The sequence below is a fragment of the Phoxinus phoxinus genome, assembly GCF_949152265.1.
Source record: "Phoxinus phoxinus genome assembly, chromosome: 3".
Lineage (NCBI taxonomy): Eukaryota > Metazoa > Chordata > Actinopteri > Cypriniformes > Leuciscidae > Phoxinus > Phoxinus phoxinus.
This window is the reverse complement of record NC_136878.1, coordinates 15,828,854-15,851,648: the sequence shown is the minus strand read 5'-3', so window position 1 is coordinate 15,851,648 and position 22,795 is coordinate 15,828,854. Positions and strand designations below refer to the sequence as shown.

General features: G+C 36.4%; 3 protein-coding genes across 4 annotated transcripts; 1 reads left to right on the top strand and 2 right to left on the bottom strand.

Moving 5' to 3' along the window:
- Window positions 1-1,784: 1,784 nt before the first annotated feature.
- On the bottom strand, window positions 1,785-15,270 carry araf (A-Raf proto-oncogene, serine/threonine kinase). Its single transcript, XM_079605679.1, has 16 exons — window positions 15,226-15,270; window positions 12,653-12,849; window positions 12,375-12,478; window positions 12,184-12,286; window positions 9,930-10,084; window positions 9,746-9,844; window positions 9,507-9,651; window positions 8,987-9,011; window positions 8,686-8,813; window positions 8,404-8,606; window positions 8,044-8,220; window positions 5,862-5,908; window positions 5,289-5,407; window positions 5,024-5,155; window positions 3,674-3,808; window positions 1,785-3,562 (listed from the first exon to the last, which is right to left on the bottom strand). The coding sequence occupies exons 2-16, from the start codon at window positions 12,758-12,760 to the stop codon at window positions 3,419-3,421; spliced, it is 1,824 nt and encodes a 607-aa protein (XP_079461805.1). The 5' UTR covers window positions 12,761-12,849; window positions 15,226-15,270; the 3' UTR covers window positions 1,785-3,418.
- A 332-nt stretch (window positions 15,271-15,602) lies between these two features.
- On the bottom strand, window positions 15,603-19,835 carry imp4 (IMP U3 small nucleolar ribonucleoprotein 4). 2 transcript variants are annotated; one of them, XM_079607350.1, is made up of 9 exons: window positions 19,687-19,835; window positions 18,595-18,703; window positions 18,423-18,506; window positions 18,234-18,343; window positions 17,922-18,054; window positions 17,599-17,753; window positions 16,222-16,316; window positions 16,050-16,123; window positions 15,603-15,943 (listed from the first exon to the last, which is right to left on the bottom strand). In XM_079607350.1, the coding sequence occupies exons 1-9, from the start codon at window positions 19,687-19,689 to the stop codon at window positions 15,831-15,833; spliced, it is 876 nt and encodes a 291-aa protein (XP_079463476.1). In that variant the 5' UTR covers window positions 19,690-19,835; the 3' UTR covers window positions 15,603-15,830. The 2 variants fall into 2 exon arrangements, with proteins under 2 accessions (XP_079463476.1, XP_079463475.1); XM_079607349.1 differs by having other exon boundaries at window positions 19,450-19,687.
- Window positions 19,836-21,096: 1,261 nt separating this feature from the next.
- LOC306995387 (uncharacterized protein) lies at window positions 21,097-22,754 on the top strand. The gene is made up of 6 exons (XM_079606960.1): window positions 21,097-21,243; window positions 21,351-21,653; window positions 21,827-21,916; window positions 22,042-22,061; window positions 22,251-22,303; window positions 22,406-22,754. Exons 1-5 carry the CDS (start codon window positions 21,204-21,206, stop codon window positions 22,257-22,259), a joined length of 462 nt encoding a protein of 153 aa, XP_079463086.1. The 5' UTR covers window positions 21,097-21,203; the 3' UTR covers window positions 22,260-22,303; window positions 22,406-22,754.
- The last annotated feature ends 41 nt before the right edge of the window (window positions 22,755-22,795 follow it).

The following is a 22,795-nucleotide window of genomic DNA, read 5'->3' as shown; positions in this document are numbered from 1 at the left end:
AACTATAAAAGTGTGCTTTGAACAAATGAGGTGCTTAGAAAGATATGGGGAGGGTGTATTTGTCCCACATGTTTCTAGAGGGATGTTAAAGCCATTAAGGCAATGCTGCAAATATCTAAAAATGGTAGAAGTTACAGTTCTAATGACCTAGGACCAGTTATAGTTTCTCATAAAACGAGTAAGGCTGGAATTTGGAGAGCGTCTTAATATATTGAGGTTTCCAGGCTGTAGTTTTAAAGCCATATCATTTGTTTATAGCTTTAAGGCCTGGTTCCACAGACAGGGCTTAGATTAAGCCAGGATTAGGCCTTAGTTCAATTAGGACATTTAAAGGACAAGTTCGGTATTTTACACTTAAAGCCCTGTTTACAGATCGTATCTGATGAAATAGAACGGTTAAGATTAAAATTTGGACACATGCTGCTGTCCCGAGAATTTTAGGTTTAATTCGCTTTTGTGGACCTATTTTGCCAAACGCGTCACACCCGTGATTCTTCCGTTGAGAGCTTGAATAATAGACACTCCAGCCCAGTTAATGGCGATAATGCACCTTTGCAAGCAAAGTGCTGGCATTTTATTGAATACACAGAAGTAGCAGAAGAAGCGGCGGAGTAATACCGTACCTCACACAGCACATTCAATACAAGTCAATGGAGTTGGACAAAAACTACGATAAAACCTGTTGGAATGCATCTTTTTCAGCGATTTTTTTTGGGACCGTATCAGTGAACACCCCTGACCACTCGGTGAGTTTCACGTCTTTGTAAACGAAAGTTTAATGTGTTTTTAGGAAGGAATCTTCCAGTGCACATAGACAACCATTGTGGAGGTGGGGGGGGGGGGGAATAAACCTAAAATTCTTGGGACAGGAGCATGTGTGCAAACTTTAATCTTAACAGTTCTATTTCATCAGATACGATCTGTAAACAGGGCTTTAAGTGTAAAATACCGAATTTGTCCTTTAAGTATCTTTTATAAACGTGCCTTAGAAAAAAAAAACATTACTGGTGTGCATCTTAAAACAAAACAAGGGCACTGACGTATTTTAAGATATTTCAGTGCAAGTTGCTTTCAGTTAAAATATGCATTTTAGTCTGAAGCCTTGTCTGTGAAACCGAGGGGTAAATTTATTACAAATTTAAATAGAACTAGGTGTGCATCCATATCTGTACAAATATAAACCGATAGTCGTGTTTTCTCAACCGTTATGAATAAAGAAGAGCATATAGTGCCATCTACAAATGCTTGATAACTCAATTACCGGTACCTCCTTTAGTACTGAACAATATTATTACCACTGGTTTCTTAGGAAAATTCTACACTCGGAGAGTACCACATCATCATTCTACAAGAGACCAGAAACACTTTACACACAACACACCCTGTTTTCTAATATATATATAAATATAAATATATATAATATATATATATATATATATGAGTGTGTGTGTGTGTATGTATGCATGTATATAAGCCAGGTTTGTCCGAAACTACAACATATTAATTTCCCCTTTCCAATAGTCATTGAGGAGATGTGAAACTATCTTTCAAGACCAAAAGATATAGAATCATCATATTTGGAATGAGTACAGCTCAATGGGGAACCCAGCCCCATTCGAATATTGCTAGATAAGAACCAAAGCTCTGCCTTTAGTACAAGTGTCAGTTATGAAACAATAAGTTACATATATTAAGACTCCATTAAAAGGACAGATGGAAAATGTAGATCACATAAGGCCCCATCAATGTAGGTTTCAGTCAGTCCTATTGAAACCAGCTGATTGGGAGGAAAATTCATTTAATATTGCTATTAAACAGCACGACTGTTTCAAAAAGACATGCTTTTGAGTTTAGTGAATAAAAGGAACCAAATGAACCGAAAGAATACAGCATCCAGAAGCACTCCCTCACCCCATGCTGCCCCAAATTCGATTAGAAAGAAATGTCTGGTCTTCCTGCTCTTACGAAAGAGCATCTTAAGTTTGATCATCTCACTCAACACTGAAACTGGTCAGATTTAGAGTCGATTAACCAGAGGTCAGCAGCGGGCATTAAGTTAGCAGCCTAATTTAAGAAAGGTTTTTTTTTTTTTTTTTTTTTTACTGCTCGAGGACATCAACCACAACTCAATCTTAAAGCTGCTGAGTGACTGCAAAATTAAGTCTGTGTTCACACAGGAACGCAGAAACTCAGAGAAAGTGACTGTATACAAACATCCAACAGCACAAGCAACAAAGGCATTCGGTTAACAACGCCATGTGTGAAGTTTACAGAGTTTACATGAAGACTGGGATGAAGTGTCAAGTGCTAGTTTACCAGTCCTGCTTATGGTCATCATGTGCCATTTTAGTTTAGTTTGTGAACGGTTACTCGGTTTTAAGATGCAATATTTTAAAACAAAAAAACAATCATTCATTTATAAATCCAGAAAGCATGTTCTCATTTCAAAGCAACAAGAAAAAAAATCGTCAATTTTTCATTCCCCATCACTTCAGGAAGTGCACTGCTTTGAGCATACCAACATGATTTGTTCCTTTTTCTTGAAATGTCATTATGCTACACCTTAAAGCTGACCAATATACAGAAGAAGCCCAAATGTAAAGCCAAATAAACGTTTTTTGTTGTTTTTTAAATACCACAAATGCACAGCAAAATTGTTAAGGTCACAAGTTGCATGTACATCCAACCTAAATAAAGAGTTTAAGGAATATTTTCCATAAAATGTCCCATCTGTAAAATAACGGAATCAAAAGACGGCAAAAAATTACAATTGGTTTATGACCATGAACTCACAAGATTGTTATGAACTAAAAGCAACTGCCTGCAAACCGATGTGTGAGCAGAGAGTCTCTGTGACTGATGTAGATGAATGGAGCCATCACAGTGTGCTATCGCTGGGCAATGAAGTTCAAGCTAGGAGAACAGGCAGAGAGAAAAAAAAAGAAACAATCTCCATGCTGGTTTCTGCAGAAAAATAATAAAACGCTACTTTCATCTCAAAGTAAAAAAGGTAATGTGTAAGCCACCATAACACATTTTGAAATATACCTCAAAAAAGGAGGTTATATTAAGATTGTGCCGATACAATGAAGATATGATGCGTGGATTTGAAAATCCAATAAGTGTAGTAAGAGAGCACGTTTATTTCCTGCTTCAGTTTTAGAAAGCAGCTGGTCCAGATAGAATGTGACATTCTCTACAGGCAGCTTTACGGAGAAGCAGCTGGAACCAAAAAAAGACGAGAACGGGAGCATGAATAAGTTGATAAACGTGATGTGTGTGTTTGACTATATGTAGGACCAATTCAATAATTAGGGTGCTCTCAGGAATGTGTGGAATAATGGGAGGAACTCAGGATTCCATGCAGGGAATGATGCTGCACGGCATTCTGGAGAAGAGCGAATCATCTCTGAGAGTCTCACAGAGGCAGTAAGCCTCGTGTGGTGTGAAGGAAAAGCGGGTTCAGGTCCTCGGCGTGTACAGCGCGGTGTAGAGAGGGCTCAGAGGCACTCCGCTCGATTTTTGGCAACAGATCCTGGACCTGCTCGATCTCTACCAAGATCTGAGGAACAGCAGGAATGAAACATGAGAGGCTGTTGCTTTATCTGACATAACAGTGCTGAAGTATTACACCCACAGTGTGACAGAGATAAGAGCTCGGGTTTATTCTCACCTGTGGGAAAAGTGGCCGCTCATCCCGTTTGAATTTCAGACAGTCGATGATGAGCCTCTTCATTGATTTAGGGCAGTTACTGGACAATTTACTGAGGTCTGGAGACAAGTACCCACGACCCACCATGAAAATAATCTACAATAAGAGAATAACCGAAAATCAAACACTGAATTTCATAGTTTAAAAATCACACAAACAACTTCCACGGAAGAAAGTCATACAGTCAACATAAGTAAATGACAACAATTGTCATTTTGGGCTAAACCATTTTCAGTAGCTATGTTTCCATCCACCTATTTTTATGCACCTATTTAATATTTAAGGATATTGCATAAAACAAAACAACGATGGATGGAAATTACAAGATTTCTCAAAAAAATTTGCATAAAAAAACCTAATGTGCTTAACTGAGGAGTGCTCAATTGAAAACGAGTATAAACTATGATGGAAACACATTAATCGAATAAATCCCATTTATTTCGAATTAATCCTGTTGTTGTTTTTTCGCAACAAAAAAAGTCATGGGACTGCCTCAACAGATGATGCAAGTGGATCAATTTCATCATCCCACAGCATCTCAAATGTTGGTTTGTTCATTCTGAAATGCCTGATTCATAGTTTGTCATTAAAATAGTTGGGTATACCGGTAATTATCTCCCAGAACTGTCTCACGCGATTGCGCAAGTAATTTATAATGTCGGAAAAAAGAGCCACAGTGACTTCTAGCAACTTCCATTTTTATTAGATATTTTGCACTGATTTCCCAGGAAGTGATTATCTTGTTCTCTTAAACACATGGGATCATGGAAACAGCGCTTTATTTGCAAAATTGTTATGCGATTTCCAATTTTGCACATAAATTTGCAACTTTGGATGAAAACATTGCTATTTTCAATCTGAACGGAAGGTTTGTGTGCTGTAAATTCAACCTAAAAAGAACAATCTATTAACAGACACAAAAAGCTAATTAAAATGTCTGTCCAACATGAACAGGGTCCTTACATGACAACAAGATGCGTTTAGCAACTTAGCCATTGTTTAAATTCACCTAAATATTGTTTTAGACGGCTAGCTGTAGTCTCGCGCTGAAGTACCGTGGGAACTCCCGTTGTAGTGGGAGTTCCCACTACAACGGGGAAGAAAAAAACTAACCGGATTGGTACTTGCAACCAATTGGTTGCAAGCACCAATCCGGTTCGTTTTTTTTTCTATAGACAGTACTCAAAGGTATAAGGATCAAGATTAACTTAAAAATTGCCCAGAGTTCTCCTTTAACCTCTAATTCTGAAACTATACACAAATTCCTGCTACATAACTAAGTTGGCAAAGTGATGGTGTCAAATGTCTGACCTGATCGCGGTTGTTGATATTTGAATAAGGCAAAGTCCCAGACATCAGTTCATAGAGCACCACTCCATATCCATATACATCTGACTGGAAGGTGTATGGGTTAGTGTCTTGCATTCTGATCACCTCAGGGGCCTGAAAAAAAAAAGTTTCACAGCAAGCGGTACATTTTACTTTACAACAATATAAATATGATTAAACTACTTCAGATAAACTGAAAGCAACCAGGTATTATATTAATTTATGATTCTGGATGACAATTTCTTACCATCCACAGGATGGAGCCACTAGGCTGTTCGACCTGCTGAGAGCCAGTCCAGCGAGACTTTACCGTGGCCAGCCCGAAGTCACCGATCTTTACAGTCCAGCCTTCGTGCAGAAAGATATCTGACACACGAGCTCAGGCGTATTATGCAGTACACAGAACGAGAGTAAATACTACACAGTTATTAGAACAACATCAATAGGGAGAATTTATCAGCATTATTATTCCAGTTAATCATCAATCTTAGCCTGTATAGAGCAGTTTTGTTCGTACCCACTAACCCTATATTATTTTGAGCAGAAATGTTAAAACATCCATGAGTAGATATCAAATGTATTGTAACAGTGAGAGTAAAATCTTATGCTTAAAATATGTTTGGTAAATGAGACAATTCTTTCTTTACAAGTATTTTATGACAGACAACAGCTTGGCAATCTACTAGGTGGAGATGATAGGATGCAACAGTGATGCCATCTACTGGCAGAAAATGGGCCGAATCTGATCTATCCTGCAACAGATCTCTCTCACAAACAATACAGGCAAGAACACACTGCTAATACATTATAGAAAGGATACTATTAGATTTCAAGTCCCGATGAATGATATTCTTGGCGTGAAGATAACTGTCAAAGAAAGAAAAGTAAAGTACCAAATTATGTACAAAAAATAATTAAGTTTCCAGTACCTCCATCTACAGCCAAGCTTCACTAATAGACAGTACAATCATATATCACTCGTGGATTTAATTTGCGCTGTTTTCCAGTACGAGTGTGTCCTGTGACTCAGAGCAGAACAAAGAGTCTACCAAGCGTGTTATCTTTATGTGTGAGAACCTCAAGTTGTTTTTATGAAGTTACAGGTGTTCTTTGTTAATCATAAGTCCAAAGTAAAAACAATATATCACTATTGGTTATTCAGGGTGCATGTAGTGATCATGCTTAATAACAGAGATGGGACCAAGTCACACATGTGCAAGTCTCAAGCAAGTCTCAAGTCTTAACCTTCAAGTCTCAAGTAAGTCCCAAGTATTTTTTTCTTGGGCAAGTCAAGTCACAGGCTATGTCAAGTCAAGTCAAGTCAAGTCCTGTAGTAAGTCAAGTCAAGTCCAAGTCAAGTCACCTTATTATTGTAATTTTAACTGCAGAGAATCTGATCTTAATAAAGTGAAAAGACAAGATATAAGTAACTGTCAGTAAATGACAATAATTTGGATTTGCATTGTAAATACTCATGTTCAGTAAAATACATCATGGAATCAAACATTTTCACTTCTGCCAACAGTGTTTGAAATGTTTTAAATTTTCAACATTCGAATCTATAAAACAAATAACAGCTTAACATCCAAGACTCCTCTCTGAACACCTCCCTCTCTCTCAAACACAGTTTACGTACAACATTAAACTTTGTTACATTTCTCCTCTCTCTCACACACACTCACTCTCTCTCTCTCTCTCTCACACACACACTCACTCACTCACTCACTCACTCACTCACTCACTCACTCACTCACTCACTCACTCACTCACTCACTCACTCACTCACTCACTCACTCACTCACTCACTCACTCACTCACTCACTCACTCTCACACTCTCACACTCTCACACTCTCACACTCTCACACTCACTCGTGCATCTCGTCGGTTATTGGTTAGAACACTTTATTTTGCCTTTGAGTGGTTGGTTAACACTTGTTGGTAGCAATTGTTTTTGTGTACAGATCTCGGAGCCTAGGCTGCCTACAGAGACGCGTTTTTTTTGACGGCTTGCTCATGGGGCGGGCATCTAGCGTACAAGAGGGCATGACTGATGTCGTGATCCAGTCATGACAACGCTATTCTCAGCCTGCGCTCCAGCTGGATCAACTTTATTTTTTTTAAATAATTTTTATATTTTATATTTAAACTGAAAACATGATGTGATTAACACTCAAGTCATTGTGTCTCAAGTCAAGTCAAGTCCCGAGTCTTTAACTTCCAAGTCCGAGTCAAGTCTCAAGTATTTTATTTTTTGTCAAGTCAAGTCACAAGTCATAAAAATAGCGACTCGAGTCCAAGTCACCAAGTCACAAGTCCCCATGTCTGCTTAATAACCACACTAGATATTATAATAATGATATATTAATGGTTGGTCTGAGAGTGTAGAGGACATATAATTCCATGTCTGTAAGATAATTATCCATTTTAAATAGTATACACTACCATTCAAAAGTTTTGTTTTTGTAAGATTTTTTAAATGTTTATAAGTCTCTTATGCTCTACATTTATTTAATCAAATATTGTGAAATATTACAATTTAAAATAATTGTTTCCGAATTCAATATGTATTTTATATTATCTAATATATTTCACTTGAACATTTCTTGATGGCAAAGCTGAATTTTCAGCATCATCACTTAGTGTACTACATACTACATAGTCTTTAGTGTCACAATATACTTCAGAAATCATTATAATATGCTGATTTGCTGCTCAAGAAACATTTCTTATAAAGCAGCACAACTGTTTTTAACATTGATAATAATATTTTTGTGTAATGTCACATTATAAATATAAATTGAATGCATCCTTGCTGAATAAAAGTATTTTCTTATTATAAAAAACCCTACTGACCCCAAACTGTTAAACAGTAGTGTACATTAACAATTTATAAAGTCTTGTTATATAAACACCATATAATTGGCAAAGCAAATATACTACATGTAGGATAGGGGCTAACCAGTCAATCTTAAAAAAAAAAAAAAAAAAAAAAAAGTCTTACTCCATGCCCTGTGCAGTCTGGCGAGCAACATCGATACGGCGCATGGTGTCAAACTTGGTCTCAGTAACATGCAGGTGGCGGTACAGGCTGCTGCCTTCACACCACTGTGTGATAATGGCAAAATTTGGCTTCGTCATGAAGCCCATGAACAGCAGAATGTTGACGTGGCGTGTTTTTCTGAGGAGCAAGAAAGTCAAATTAATTTGTCATACCTAACAGAAATAAGACGTCTGATTATTTGAACTGAAGATAAATGTGTTAGTGAAGCAGAAAATTACAGTACAGTAGCATCACTGCTGATTATTAAAGATAATTGACAGGCTTTGATGCCCTTCATATATGATCATACAGATGACTCACCGTAAAACCTGCATCTCATTTTTAAAGGCCTGGAGCTGCTCTGGCGTGGGCTGTGTCACTTTAAGAATCTTGATAGCAACGTCTCCATGCCACTTGCCTTTATAGACGGTCCCAAAAGAACCTGCTCCAATCCTCTTTAACATGGACACCTCCCGTGAGTGCACCTCCCAGTAGTAACTGGAGTCTCTGTAACCACCCCGGTGCTAAAAACCAACAAAACAAAAACAGATTGTAATGAATCTGAATCATTTGGGCTTCCCATCAAATAAAACAGACACTCACCACTTTCTTTTTATCATCAGATGAGGATTGCTTTCGCTCCTTGGGCTCAGAAGGGGATTTGTGGGGTCTTCTTCCTGGTGACCCTAGGTGGGGTGGGCTAGTGGAAGGCTTGGGAGAGGACTCTTGCCCTGTGGACAACACTAGACAATGAGGGCCAGTTCATACATACACGAAGACGTGTCTCATTCAAATCAGTGATGGACAAGAAATAAAAATGTGAGTGTGTGAAAAAAATGTGCTCATGTGTGTGATGGGCAGTCAAGCTGAAAAAAAAAACTAAAAAAAAAAAAAAACTACTCACCCATTGTGCTGATTTTGAATGACTCCTGAATGAGAGTGGGGGGAAAAATGAATAAATACATGCAATGGAGGAGAGATGATCAAGGAGGCATGCAGAACCTCCAGTCATATATTCTGAAATAATATTTCTTAATATTTGATATCTAGCCAAGTTAACACTCTAGTACAGGGGCAGTTCACCCAAAATGCATTTACTCACTCTCTTGACATTTCAAACCTGCAAGAGTAACCTTTGTTTCGTACAACACACAAGGAGAAGTGTAGCAGCATGTAGACACTGCTTTTTCTCATACAAACTATTTGAATTTTTTTTGTGCCATTGCTATACTTTTGGGCCTTGACAGCCATTTTCAATGCATGAAAAAGATCCGCATGAACATTTGGGTTCAACGGAAGAAAGAACATTTTAGAGTGATGAGGGTTAACTTCATTTGTGGGTGAACTGTTCCTTTAGAACAAAAAAATGAGGCAACATAAGGAGATGTATGTGGACTTGATGAGCCTTCAGTCCGGTCTCTAACCTCCAAGAGGCTTGCAACGCCAGGGTCCAGCGTGCTAACCATGTGGACGTTGGGGGTTGAGGTGGAGCGATGCCTCTGAAGAGACTGACCGTCCTCTCCACACATGATCAAATGGAAGCTTGACCCTGACGACAGCAAATCCCTTCTAAAAAGGGTCAAACATAATGAGGATATGTCAGTGCTACATTTCTATTGGGGATGAAGGGATACATGTATTTATAGGTGAAGTTCAAAAGTACCCATGAGAATCTGAAGTTAAAGGTAAGTCGCTCTGTGATATGGAATTGGTGGCCGGATATATCAATATGGAAGGGCATTCTTCTGCATTAGAAACACACCTGACAGTAACAGAACACCAGATGAGTGACAAAAATGACGACAAGCGCATATAAACAATGTAAGAAAATTTAATGTGGAACATACCGTTTTGTCATGGTGTCCATGTCCACACATACTGTAGGGACTTTACTGCTGCAGTGCTGGTGAAATTTATATCCACATGTCTGACACCTGAAGCCGTTGAACAAGAACTTGTGGCAGAAGTCACAGTATGCTAACTTAAAGAATGTTTTGCGTACCTGTGAAAAAAAGATTTACGGGTGATGCTGACTGACAGTTTACTGTTCATTTATACACTACCGTTTAGAAGTTTTGGGTCAGTACTACATTTTACAGACTTTTTCGATTAATACTTTTTTTCAGGTAGAATTAATTAAATTGATCAGAAGTGATATTTACACTGTTACCAAAAAAAGCTTACTTTTTTTTTTTCCTCCTATTCAAACAATCCTGAAAAAACATGCATCACAGTTTCTACACGTTCATTAACACTAGAACTCCCAAGACGGTCATTTTGACCATTTTAAAATTTTACAGTGTAATAACTTTGTTAAAATAAAATCAATGTGGCTGTAGGACTCTGACTTTTCCTAAATATGTGTATATTTTATCCTGACACTGTTATTTTATTAAAATCTCAAAACTCAAAACAGTTCTGACTATTTCTACCTAGAATTGCCATGGCGGTCATTTTGACCGCACGCATTATAATATTTTAAGTCCGCTACATTTCCCGCCATTGGTAATGAGTGTCCCCGTTGCATAGCCTATTATATTGCTCAATAATATCATATTGTTCAAGAAGTGCACAAATGAGCAAGTTTCGCGGAGGGACTTCATCACGCGACTGGCGAGCGAACTCGCTCCGGCCACATGAAATCAAAAGCCACACAACTGGTGGTGCGAGAGCCAGGACCCGGGCAGGAGCAGACGCAGATGGAGAGAAAGCGGCAGTGCCAAGTAAGGAGGAACTGCAAACAAAAATAAAACCAAGGAGACATGTGCCAAATGTCACAAAGTGTGTGGGAGCTGCACACCAAAGTCGGCGTTTACCTGTGTGCACTGTGCGTAAGCGTCAGTGAATGATGCGGGGTGCTTGCGCCGTTCAAATGAGCCCACTTGAGGAAAACGTGTAAACCTGATTTTGTTTGTTAATATTTTTTGTTCACTGAAACTAATCGCTCTAAAGCAGTTCGTTTTCTTGTTTAGCTAATGTTCATGCTTTTTCTTAGCCTGTTTTTGTGTGTAGCTGTATTGTGCTATACGTGTCCATGAAAGTTTTTACAATGTATTAAAATATATAGTGTTTTTGTTATTGTATATGTTATAAGTTATTGTATCATAATATTTGTTTTTATTGTACAAAGAAAATAAGAAAATATTTATCAATTAGGCTGGAAAATAAATTTTCACATTCATTTGAATTTGAATTTAAATGTTGTATCCTGATCTTTATTATTACCTATCATAACATTGTAGATCCATTTATTTTTAGATTTTGTATTGATTATTGAACTTATTTACAAACAGGGCTGTACTAAACGGTATGAAGTTTTGACGTTTCCTAACTTTTTTTGCATGTCTATTCACGTGGTGAGTACGGTGAAAAAAAAAGATGTTTGACGCAAAACATTCCTCACAGAGAGGCAGCACCTGTCGGGGCAATCTTTCATTTGTGCTTGTTTTAAGGGCGATGACATCATAACATGACGACAGGAATTAAAAGCTTCATTGGAAAACTTAAAAGAGAAGGTTCAAATGTAGATATGACATGACGAAAATGACGTTCAGTACGGCCATATGAACGTCAAAGTATGAACGGTCAGAATGACCGCTATGGTTGTTCTAGTAGTTATGGAATTCCGGTAGTTCTAGTGTTAAGCAGCATAACTGTTTTCAATTTCAACTGATAATAATAAATGTTTCTTGAGCAACAAATCAGAATATTAGAATGATTTCTAAAGGATCATGTGACACTGAAGACTTTATCATAAAATAATGCTAATGTAAAATGTGAAAATTATTAAAAGTAATTTTATAAAATTTTAGAATGTCAGAGCTGTGGTGAAAAATAAAATGTATAAATCAAGAAATAACAATTAGTGCCCAATTTAATCCAAGCTTTAGTAGTTTTAAACTTAAATGTAAACCAATCAAAGTTCCCAGAATTGCTGCACAGAACTGTGCTCAAGTAATCATCATCATAATTATCCAACATACTCTTACCACAGAGATTACTTTTTGCATTAATCTCAAATACTTTCTAGAACATGCACAGTACCAAAACAAACTTATAAGGGCCTAAAAATGAGAACCTTTGTTGCGCAAGTACACTTACAAAGTTGTGCATGGTAAGGGGAACATCATCCAGCACTTCTACCAGAAGCTCTTCCCCTACAAGGGGTGTGATGTCAGTGTCCCATTCTGTAAGTCTCTTCCGGCTGACAAAAGAAGAACAACAATTGAATATAAAGTTCACTAAGGAGAAAAATTGTTTCATTTTGAGGCCAGTTTCTTAGAGACACCTACCCTTCAAGAAGGCGAAAGACAGCACAACAATCCTGGCTTAGGCCTCTGACTTTCAGGGCTTTATCTAGACTATCATAGACAGTTTGCCCAGGCCGAACATTTACCTGAACACATGACCACATTGTGCTATCAACGTATCATCACAAACACACAACCTTTAATTACCCATATATACATGACATGTATACATATGCAGGTTATGCTAGCTATTTCGAATCTTTATGAAGATCAATAAATGACATTTTAAACAAAACAGACTGCAGTGAATGAATCCTCACCACTGTCCGCTGCTTGTTGGGGAGGTAGACACGGATGGTGCCCCCACCTCGGGGCGTGTCATCCGGGCTGGTTTCCCCAGAGGAGGAACAGGAGGAGGTGTTGGACATGGTGTCTCCAAAGGGGCAGTGAGGGACTGGCAGCACTGACACAAGATTTACACACCAGGGCAAAGCAGGAGAAAGCCCTCATCTGGAGCCTGGGATGAATAACTGTGTGTTAGTGTCACAATCCATTAAACAGTTATAGTTATGTGAATGATGACAAGAAAATGTATTACTGAAGGTAAATTTTATTGAAAGAAAAATCCTTTCTGCTATTTTTTGTACAGTTGCTTTAAAATAAAGTTCTTTGTGGTTCCAGAACACTGAAGCACATATCATACAAACACACAAATGGATAGTGAGGGTATGAGTGTGATTGTTGTTAAATATGTGGCATATTCTAATTAACGTAACACAAATCAGATGTTATTCAAATGTTTGAAATGCATGGTTTTGCCAACATCTAACTCTATCAATTCTTTGTGTAAAAAAATTAAATAAAAAATAAGTACACAAAATTTCCTGGTATTTACAATTATTTTATTATTGATGTACCAAAATCATCTAGCAACCGGAAAAAAGTGGCCGAAATAGTTTTGGAGGCTGAGTCCCTGCGTCAGAATATGCCATATGCCTACTTCCACACTATACAGTAGGCAAACAACAGTATGTGAGCCGAGTAGTATGTCCGACTTTATAGTATTCATAAAATGGTAGGTAAAAAGTGCCATGGCACGCATCTAAAGGACACTTCACTATCCCATGAGACCACAGGAGAGAACTTGGGAATGACAGTGAAGTGACGCAACTGATGACTACACACTTCACACATTCAGACTATATAGGAAATACTTTTTTTAACGGTGGCGTAGTAAGTTTCAAACCAAATGTAGTACCTACTATATTTTACGCAATTTCAGATGCTGATGATGTGTTGTAATCTTCACATTTCACAGTGACGAAAAATTACACTTAAGTAGCAAAGTGTCAAATTGTGATCCATATTTATATGTAAATAAAAGCTTAAATTGAATCTGTTCATCATATAAAGCGATCATGTCTCTATAGAAAATTTGGACTAAACCGCTCAATTCATATGGATTAGTTTTACAATCTTTTTATGAACTTTTGGAAGCATCAAAGTGGTAGTTCAATGGAAGGGCCGAAAGCTGTCAAATTTGATCAATAAGATCTTCATTTGTGTTCCGCAGATGAACAAAAGTGTGGAACAACATGAGGGTGTTATTAATGACAGAATTTTCATTTTTGAGTGAACTAACCCTTAAAACAGGATAACCTGGTGATAAAAGCACTCTAAACTTGTAGACAATTGAATTTCCAATGCAAAATTAAGCACAAAAGCTCTGCAGACATATCAATTTGTAATTACATTGAGCTGAGAAAAGGCAAACTCTTAACTCAGTCATGGCAGTGGAGCTTAAGTGCCTAAATACATTTTTGGACTTGTTTTAACACTGGTCTTTGAATATTATAAAACCAATCTGAAACGGATGTAGAAGGAAATGCCCCAAATAAAGGAATCCAATGTCTAACTGCTTATAACATTTTAGTCTATAATTAAAGACTATCATTTAAGTCTTAAGGCTATCAAACTCTGAAATGAAGCCATTTAATCCAGACACGTAGGAACAAGTAGGCCAACTTCAGATTGAACGTTTTATGTTAATTTATACAGTATTCACAGCCTTCAACCACAAGTATTGTGTAAAAATACCACTGCAGTTGTTGAAAATTTTCAATGTGAAATATTGTGCTGTGCAGTTAACCTACAGCAAGCATGTAATACATTTCCAAATGCATCTTAAACCCCCCACTGATTCCAGATCGAATGCAGTTTATACCAGCCAGAAAGCACACACATAACTATATATTGTTTCATTAATATCCACAACCTTGATGATGCATTTATAACTACAAAAAATCTATACCACTATCTAAACAGTTAAAAAGGCAAAGTAACAAGTGACATCCCAACAGTTCATGCTGCAGTCTTAAGTTTAAAGGCAAGAGTTTATGGAGAATGATTCAGATGTTTTACACACACACACACACACACACACACTTGACAGTGTAACCACAGAAATGTGCAGTAAAGATGAGCTGGCTGGGTTTAGTGCCTGATCATTTGCTCTGCTCTCTTACTATAACAGGCCATGCACTCTTAGCTTGCTCAATGTATCAAGATATTGACGTCAATAGTATGACTTAACTTACGTACATTAGTATTTTGGCCAAATATAGACCCTTAAGTCTTGTCAGGTGCCTTTTTTACTGCCGAAAGAGGGAATGCTATTTTCATGAGGCGGAAAGGGATTAACGTTAGACGACTAGCTGCTAGCTAGCTACTGTTGCTAATGCTGTTTCAAAGTTTAAAAACTAGGCTTACTCTTAAATTTTCAGCCACGGCGCTGTGAAATACAGCGACTTACACCTGCGAGTAATATTTCTGCAAACGACGCAGCACGCTAGTAAGACTCTCTTTGCATTTTTGCTCCAGAGTAAATACTCACCTGAGACAGCCATCTTGAATTCTCTCAGTCTCAAGTCGGATCAGCAAAGAATTTCAGGGAAAGCGGAACAGCTAAATCTCGCACTCTGATTGGACTAGATATGTGAATCGCGGCGCTGATTGGTCGTCTATTGTGGTACTTTGTAGCAAGGGAATGAAAAAGGGGCGTGTGCTGCGGGTAACGAATGTAAAGTTTTTTCCAAGCATTAAATAATCCTACACAAATGTTATATCCGTTCTCAGTATACGATTCAAAACGTTTATATGTTTGTTAAAACCAAACCAAACAATTTCAAGCAAATACTCAATTTAAAATACTTAACACAAGCCACTTAGAGATTAAGGAACAGTGAAAGCAAAATGCAAAGCCTACAAATGTAAAGAAAGTTTTTTTAATGTCCAGGTGACTTCTATACAAAATATTGAATTTGAAGAAGGGTCAATAAGCGAAAAATATTGAAATAAGCTTTCAACATAATATTGAAAGCAATTGCTCTATCCTTTAAATGCCACACTTAAATGGAAAAAAGATCACTATGTAGGTGGCATTAAAATGAAAAGGTCCATGCTGACAGAACAAGGCAGGTTTCTGAAGAGTACATTTGGCTATTCCACACTCAAGAATTTCCTCTTTTTGGCAGTGCGCATGTAAGGGTGGTGCCGCCATTCAACATCTGCAGTATTCTCGTTCTCCAGTGTGCCGAGTTTGATCATGTACACTGAAAAGATGAAGTACAAGATATGAATGATGAGCAAAGTGCAACATAAGTGCTCATTCTGCATTAATATAGATTAATTTAAAACCAAAAAAACAGAGTTGCTTACATTTCATTTCAAATCTAGGTCCAACCTCTGACAACTCAACGTTCTTATGGTCTGTTTTCTTGTAGGTGTGGTGTCTGCAATACACAAAGTAATTTAGAAGTCAGTAAAACTAAACTTTTTAATCATAATTTTGCTCAAAACCTTTACTACAGAAGTTAACACCACCACTCACCTGAAAGAGATGAAATCATCTGTATTTGCAAACGTGACAACACGCCTACTATCCTCTTTGGGTACAGGAAAAAGATACTTTAGGATGTTGGACACCTAGAGAGATTTTTTTTTTCATTATTCAGATCAGTCAGAGATTATCTGAAGCTTTTATGATGTTGCATTGAGATTTTAAATAATCCTCAGTAAAGCATAGTCTCTTTCTCTCTTTAATTACATATATTACAAGACAATGATGTTTATATATTTATAAATAAATATTGTTAAAAGCACTTGACTATTTAAACAGGAACTTGAATATCAAATACTATACACTACTGTTCAAAAGTTTGAGGTCGGTAAGATTTTTTATGTTTTTGAAAGTCTCTTAATATAGTCACCAAGACTGCTTTTAGTTGATCGCAAACACAGTAAAAACAGTAACATTGTGAATATTATTACTATTCAAAACTGTTTTCTATTTTAAAGGGGCCCTATTATGCTTTTTTACATTTTCAACTTTCTTTAGATGTAATGTTGATGTTTAAGCATGAAAAAGGTCTGCAAAGTTACAAAGCACACTCCAAAAGGGAGTTACTCCGTCTCTATATCAGCAAGCTCTGTTTCTGAACTCCCCGAAACAAAACTTGAGTTTTCTTCCTGGAACCTATACGTCAGGTCAGAATATTTATTCCAAGGCATAAGCAATAAAGGGGGCGAGGCCTGGTTAAATTGTGCAAGTAGTGTGTTGAAACTCGTGGTTATGGTGAGGGGCGTGACATTTCTGAAACACGCTCGCAGCAGTTGACCAATTACAACACACTGGTACAGCCAACCAATCAGAGCAGATGGCGCTTTTAGAAAAGAGAGGTTTCATAGAGCCTGGACCTAAACAGGGGTGCAATTCCCAAAAGTATCGTTAGCCAGCTGTGGTCGCAAGTTCCGTCGTTATCAGCATAGTTCAACGAGTCAGTGTTTCCCGAAACCATCGTTAAAATGTCATTTATTTGTGTGATGGCAAAGCTGAATTTTCAGCAGCCATTAATCCAGTCTTCAGTGTCACATGATCGTTCAGAAATCATTCTAATATGCTGATTTGCTGCTCAAGAATGATTTCTTATTATAAATATTGAAAACAGTTGTTCTGCTTAATGTTTTTTTGTGGAAAGCGTAATATTTTTTTCAAGGATAGACAGTTCAAAAGAACAGCATTTATTTGAAATAGAAATCTTTTAAAAACAGTCTTTACTGTAATTTATCTATTTTATGCATCTTCGCAGAATAAAAGTGTTATTTTTGTTTTAAAAAAAAATTCTGACCCCAAACATTTGAATGATAGTGTAGATGAGAAACTGACTTTATGATTGTTTCTAAGGACATTATTTCCTTTATAACTCACCCTTCGGCCAAGACGTGAAGTGAAGTTGTGGAAGATGAGGTGAGGGTAGGCTTCGGACATGGTGCCAATGTCTGGAACATCATGTCTCATTACCACATTATACAATGTGAAGTAGGCTGTTGGTCCAAAAGGAAGGTGACAAACCACCAAACCATCTAAAGAAGAAAGAGACATAAATAGAAATGGAAAGTACCAAGAGTGAAAATTGCACTTTAAACTGGATATGAAAGTACAGCGATTGGCATTCAATACACCAAATGCTGACACACACTCAAATAAGCATATCCAAAATGGACACACATGAAAGCTATAAAAGTCCATACCTGGCTGGCCTCTGGTCTCATGGACAATAACAAGGTCATTGACATTATTAGCTTTGCACGCATGTACTAATGTTTTAACTTCATGGTTTCCTCTGTTCATACGCTGGGCCCCTGGAAACATCAGCTTCATTTCCTGCAAAAAACAAAAAAAGGCCATCTAAATAAACCACAACTACTGCTAGAAGATGGTTTCCCTTACGTCACAATGGTAAAATGAACATACAAAACATTACATTAGAGTAGACGAAGTAAAACTTCTGCATGGCTACAAGCATTCATAATGTCAAATGTGAATAATAAGATTTAACAAACTTTGGCAAACATCTTGAGTCTTGAGCTGGGGTCTCTGGAAGTTGTGACCATAACTTTGGGGTCTTCCACTCCTGCCCACTTGTACTCATCATCCATATGAGAGCTAACACCTATATAATATCAACAATTATGTTTATATATGGTAGCTGACAAAACAGGATTCTGATATATGTGACAGAAAAAGATCACCTTCTCCACCCTCATCATCAAACTCCAACAGTTTCTGTAATTCTAAAGCCTCTTTCCGAACCTCAGTGGGTAAAATATGATTTTCTGCAAAACATAAGAACAACATAAAATATGACAACATCCTAATATATCATATACGGTGATTGAGTTGGTTATCTAGCAGGAGTCTCACCATCTAAAGCAGATTTGAGCTTGTGTTTTTTCTCTTCAATAGTGCGCAGTCTGTCCTCCTGGGCTTTCCTGTACAGGTATTCCTTTCTCAGTCTCACCTCTCGCCGCAGCTACATTCCAAAATACAGTTCAGAAACAATATGAATTGTGGGAAATACACTGTTCAAAAGTTTGGGGTAGGTAAGAGTTATGTAAGAACTCTTCACCAAACTGCATCAACTTGATCAAAAATACAGTAAAACAGTATTGTGAAATATTATTATAAATTAAAATAACTGTTTTCTATTTTAACATATTTTAAAATGTTATTCATTCATGTGATGGCCAAGCTGAATTTTCAGCATCATTACTCCTGTCATTCTAATGCTGATTAGCTGCTCAAGAAACATCATTACCAGTGTTGAGAACAGTTGTGCTGCTTAATATGATTTGTGGAAACTGTGATACAATTTTTCAGGATTCTTTGATTAATTGAAAGTTCAAAAGATCAACATTTATTTAAAATAGAAATCTTTTCTAACATTATAAATGTATTTAGTATTTTTTTCAGTCATCAATTTAATGCATTCGTGTTGAATAAAAATGTTAATTTCCTTCTTTTTTTTTAACTTACAGACCCCAAATTTGACCTGCACAAGAGAAGTATTTGTAATGTAGGCAATGCAATTACTAAGACATGGCAAGTGGTGCCCACATTCTCGTGGACAACCAACCTGAAAGTCGAAATCAAAGACTACGTAAAGCAATTATTTGAAGACACTTAAATCAACACTCAATTCACAAAACTCAATTCACAAAACACTAAATTCACAAAACATTCGGAGAAACTGCTCAAAATATCAACAAACAATTGTACAATTCTGCAAGTGATTTTTCTATTTTCAGACTGGGGGATCACACTGTTAATGTGTGTTAATCCATCCATCCCACTTCATTATGGAGCTTGCCTTGATCACACTACAACACAAACAGGAAAACAATGACTAATTCGATAAACTACTGTTCCATGTAGCGCGTTAAAAGTTTTACAAGCTAACGTCAAATACGTCTAACACAATTGAGAATAGTATATGTATAAATATACTGTACTTACCATTTTGAACAACTACACGTGACAATTTAGCCGTACGGTCTACTATCACGACTTCCTGTTGGACAACGCGCTAATCCAATCATTGACAACGAACACGAGTGACGCGATCTTTCAAAATAAAAGTTCACAACTGTGGCGTGGCGGTCGGGTGTCATGTCGCGTCTTCCCTTGAAATCAGGTCTCCTGATTATCCGAAGTATATACGAATGATATTAATTTAAAATACGCATAGCTTATTATTTAATGCGTTAAAAAAAACACTAGTGCATAGTAAAACCAAATTGAACGTCATTTCTTAATAATAAGTATTTGTTTTATTAATCACTAAAATATTTAGACATTTAACACTTAATTTAACACATAATTACATTAAAGATAGGCTAATTTAAAATATACGGTAACTTATAGGGTAAGTGCAATTGTGTGTATAAACTAAGCTATCAATATGCAATTGCTATGCTAGTAGGCTATATAAGCTAAAAAATACAGTTAAACTTAAATGGTCATTATAACATAGTTGAAACAGCATTTATCATAACATTATTTTGTAGGAATTGTAGTCAGGAGCTAGAGAGAGTATCAGAATGCAGCACTGCAAACACGAGGTCTGTAATAAAGTAATCGCTAGTAATACAATTTTATTTAAAACTCATTAATAGTAGGCTACAGAGTATACAATAATGTTAAAAGTTTTGTAGTCAGTACGAAAAAAAAAATATATATATTTTATTCAGCAAGGATAGCCTAGGCCTACATTAAATTGATCAAAAGTGACAATACTTATGGTAATAATAATGTTACAAACGATTTCTATTTCAAAATGCTATTCTTTTGAGCTTTCCATTCATCAAAGAATCCTGACATTTTTATTATAAATGTTTCCACAAAAATATTAGGCAGCACAACTGCTTTCAAAACTGATAATAAGAAATGTAGCAGTGTAACATGTGTTCTGTTTTGGTTTGGTTTCTTTGTGTTTGGTGTTTTTTAGCCCTGGGTTTCCTCAGTTAATCTCTCCTGAAATCTCCATTGTGGATTTAATAAAACTGTTTGTGCTCTTTTCATGTGACACTGAAGACTGCTGAAAATTTAGTTTTGCTATTACATTTTAAAACATACATTAAAATAGAAAACCGTTTCAATTGCAATAATATTTCACAATATTACTATTACCAAACTTTTAAACAGTAGAGTAAAATAAATTAAAGTGGATAGAAACAATTAAAAAGAAACAAAAAATAAAGAAACAATTCAAGAGTTTCCTATAATGATTAAACAGTGCAATATACCATGTGCAAAATACAGCAAGTTCACAATAGAATGTGAAACAGTTCATGAAATTGTTCATGAAATGATTCACTGATGACCAGGCTGATCTCTGCTGGTATCTGTGTTAAGAGAAGACATGTTCCTTCTAAATGTGTCTGTGGCAAGTTATTTCCTGTATGTGTTTCCTCTTCTACAACATATAAGATCAGTAGCCAACATCCTCAAAGCACTGTCTGTTTTCAGCCATCATGAATCTAATAACAGCATTTCTGCTAATGATCCTAATAGGTAAGGGGAATACACACATACAGACTAACATAAACACAATCCAGATTTTATACCTGACAACCTCAACTACCATCTCACAGAGGACAAACATAAATCTTTCTCCACAGGACACAGCACATCTGACCATCTACAGACACTCGTCTGCCCCTATGAGAATAGGAATATATCTCAGAGCAGAAGGGTGTGGTGCAAAAGAGATGTCCAGGATGAAAACTGCTGTACCGGCTTCTCATTCCAGCTAGGCACCGGTGTTTTGGATTTGGAGGACGGCAATATACAAGTGCAAGATGATGGAAAGGCCTTTACCATCTCCATAAAGACACTCGCACAAGGAGATGGAGTCTACTGGTGTGGGTTCATGACTGCAGACAAAATCATTGTTAAACTGGCCGAGAATTACTTTTCCACTGGTAAGATGAAATGCTACTTCTCTAGTTCCCTTTAGATAGTTTCCTCAGTGTTAGACAGCACTATATGTTAAAAAATACTTTCAACATATTGAAATGTTCTTTATTTTAACTTTAAATTCCTAATCTTATATTAAAAATCGTATGCAATGATAGTTTATTAATCTACGTTACAGCTCCATTTAACTTTGTTTGGTCCATTCTCCGTTGGATTTTATTTATTTTGCTTCCTCTGATGACCATCTCATTTCACATTTATTCAAACAGTGAGTGCTCGCACAAACCACCTTAGTTTATCATTACATATACTGAAAAACACTTTGAGCTTTGAATGTCTTTAACTTCTGTAAATATTGATTTTTTTTTACATATTCTGTTTTGCTGACCATAGGGAAACATGGAGATGCAAAGGTAAGAGCGCACTGTAAAAACTTAATTTGCTGCCTTTTTTAAGTATAATTAAATTGGCTGTACAAGTAATTTCAAAGTAAATTATATTAAACTGACTGAATCTCTAACTTAGAAAATGGTGAGTTAATGCAAGAAAAAAATGTTGCCATGACTAAAATGTGTTTTTAACTGAACCCTTTAATTTTACAGACAACATAGATACTATGAAGTCTGATGCCTAAGAAAGGAGTTGTAAGGACGAGGCAAGTCACATTTACTGAAGAATAAAAAAAAACATCATCGGCTGTAAATATACAATTTCTATAGTTATTCTTTCTAAATTAAGTGTTTTGTTTTTTTTACAGAAAAGTCCACAATCGCAGCATGACTATATTCAACCGCAATATTTTAAATGAAAATAGGTAATAATTGTGTTCCATTTATGTAAATTAATATAATAAATAAATAACATTATTGCTATTGCATTTATCATTCATGTAAAAGTTAAACTGCTTTGTTTTAGGATTTTTTTTTAAATGTGGATGTTTTCCTCCTTTTAATAATATTCTAGAGCTTATAAATCATATTTCTTAATATACTGTATAAAAAACGTTATTGCCACATTGTGTAATATAAAATATAAAGCATCAATGAACAATGTATAACACAATTTTGATGTAAGAATACATAATAAACATTGTCTGTATCAGTGTCTCTGTGACTTGACCAAAGTGCCGTCTTTACTAACTAACTTT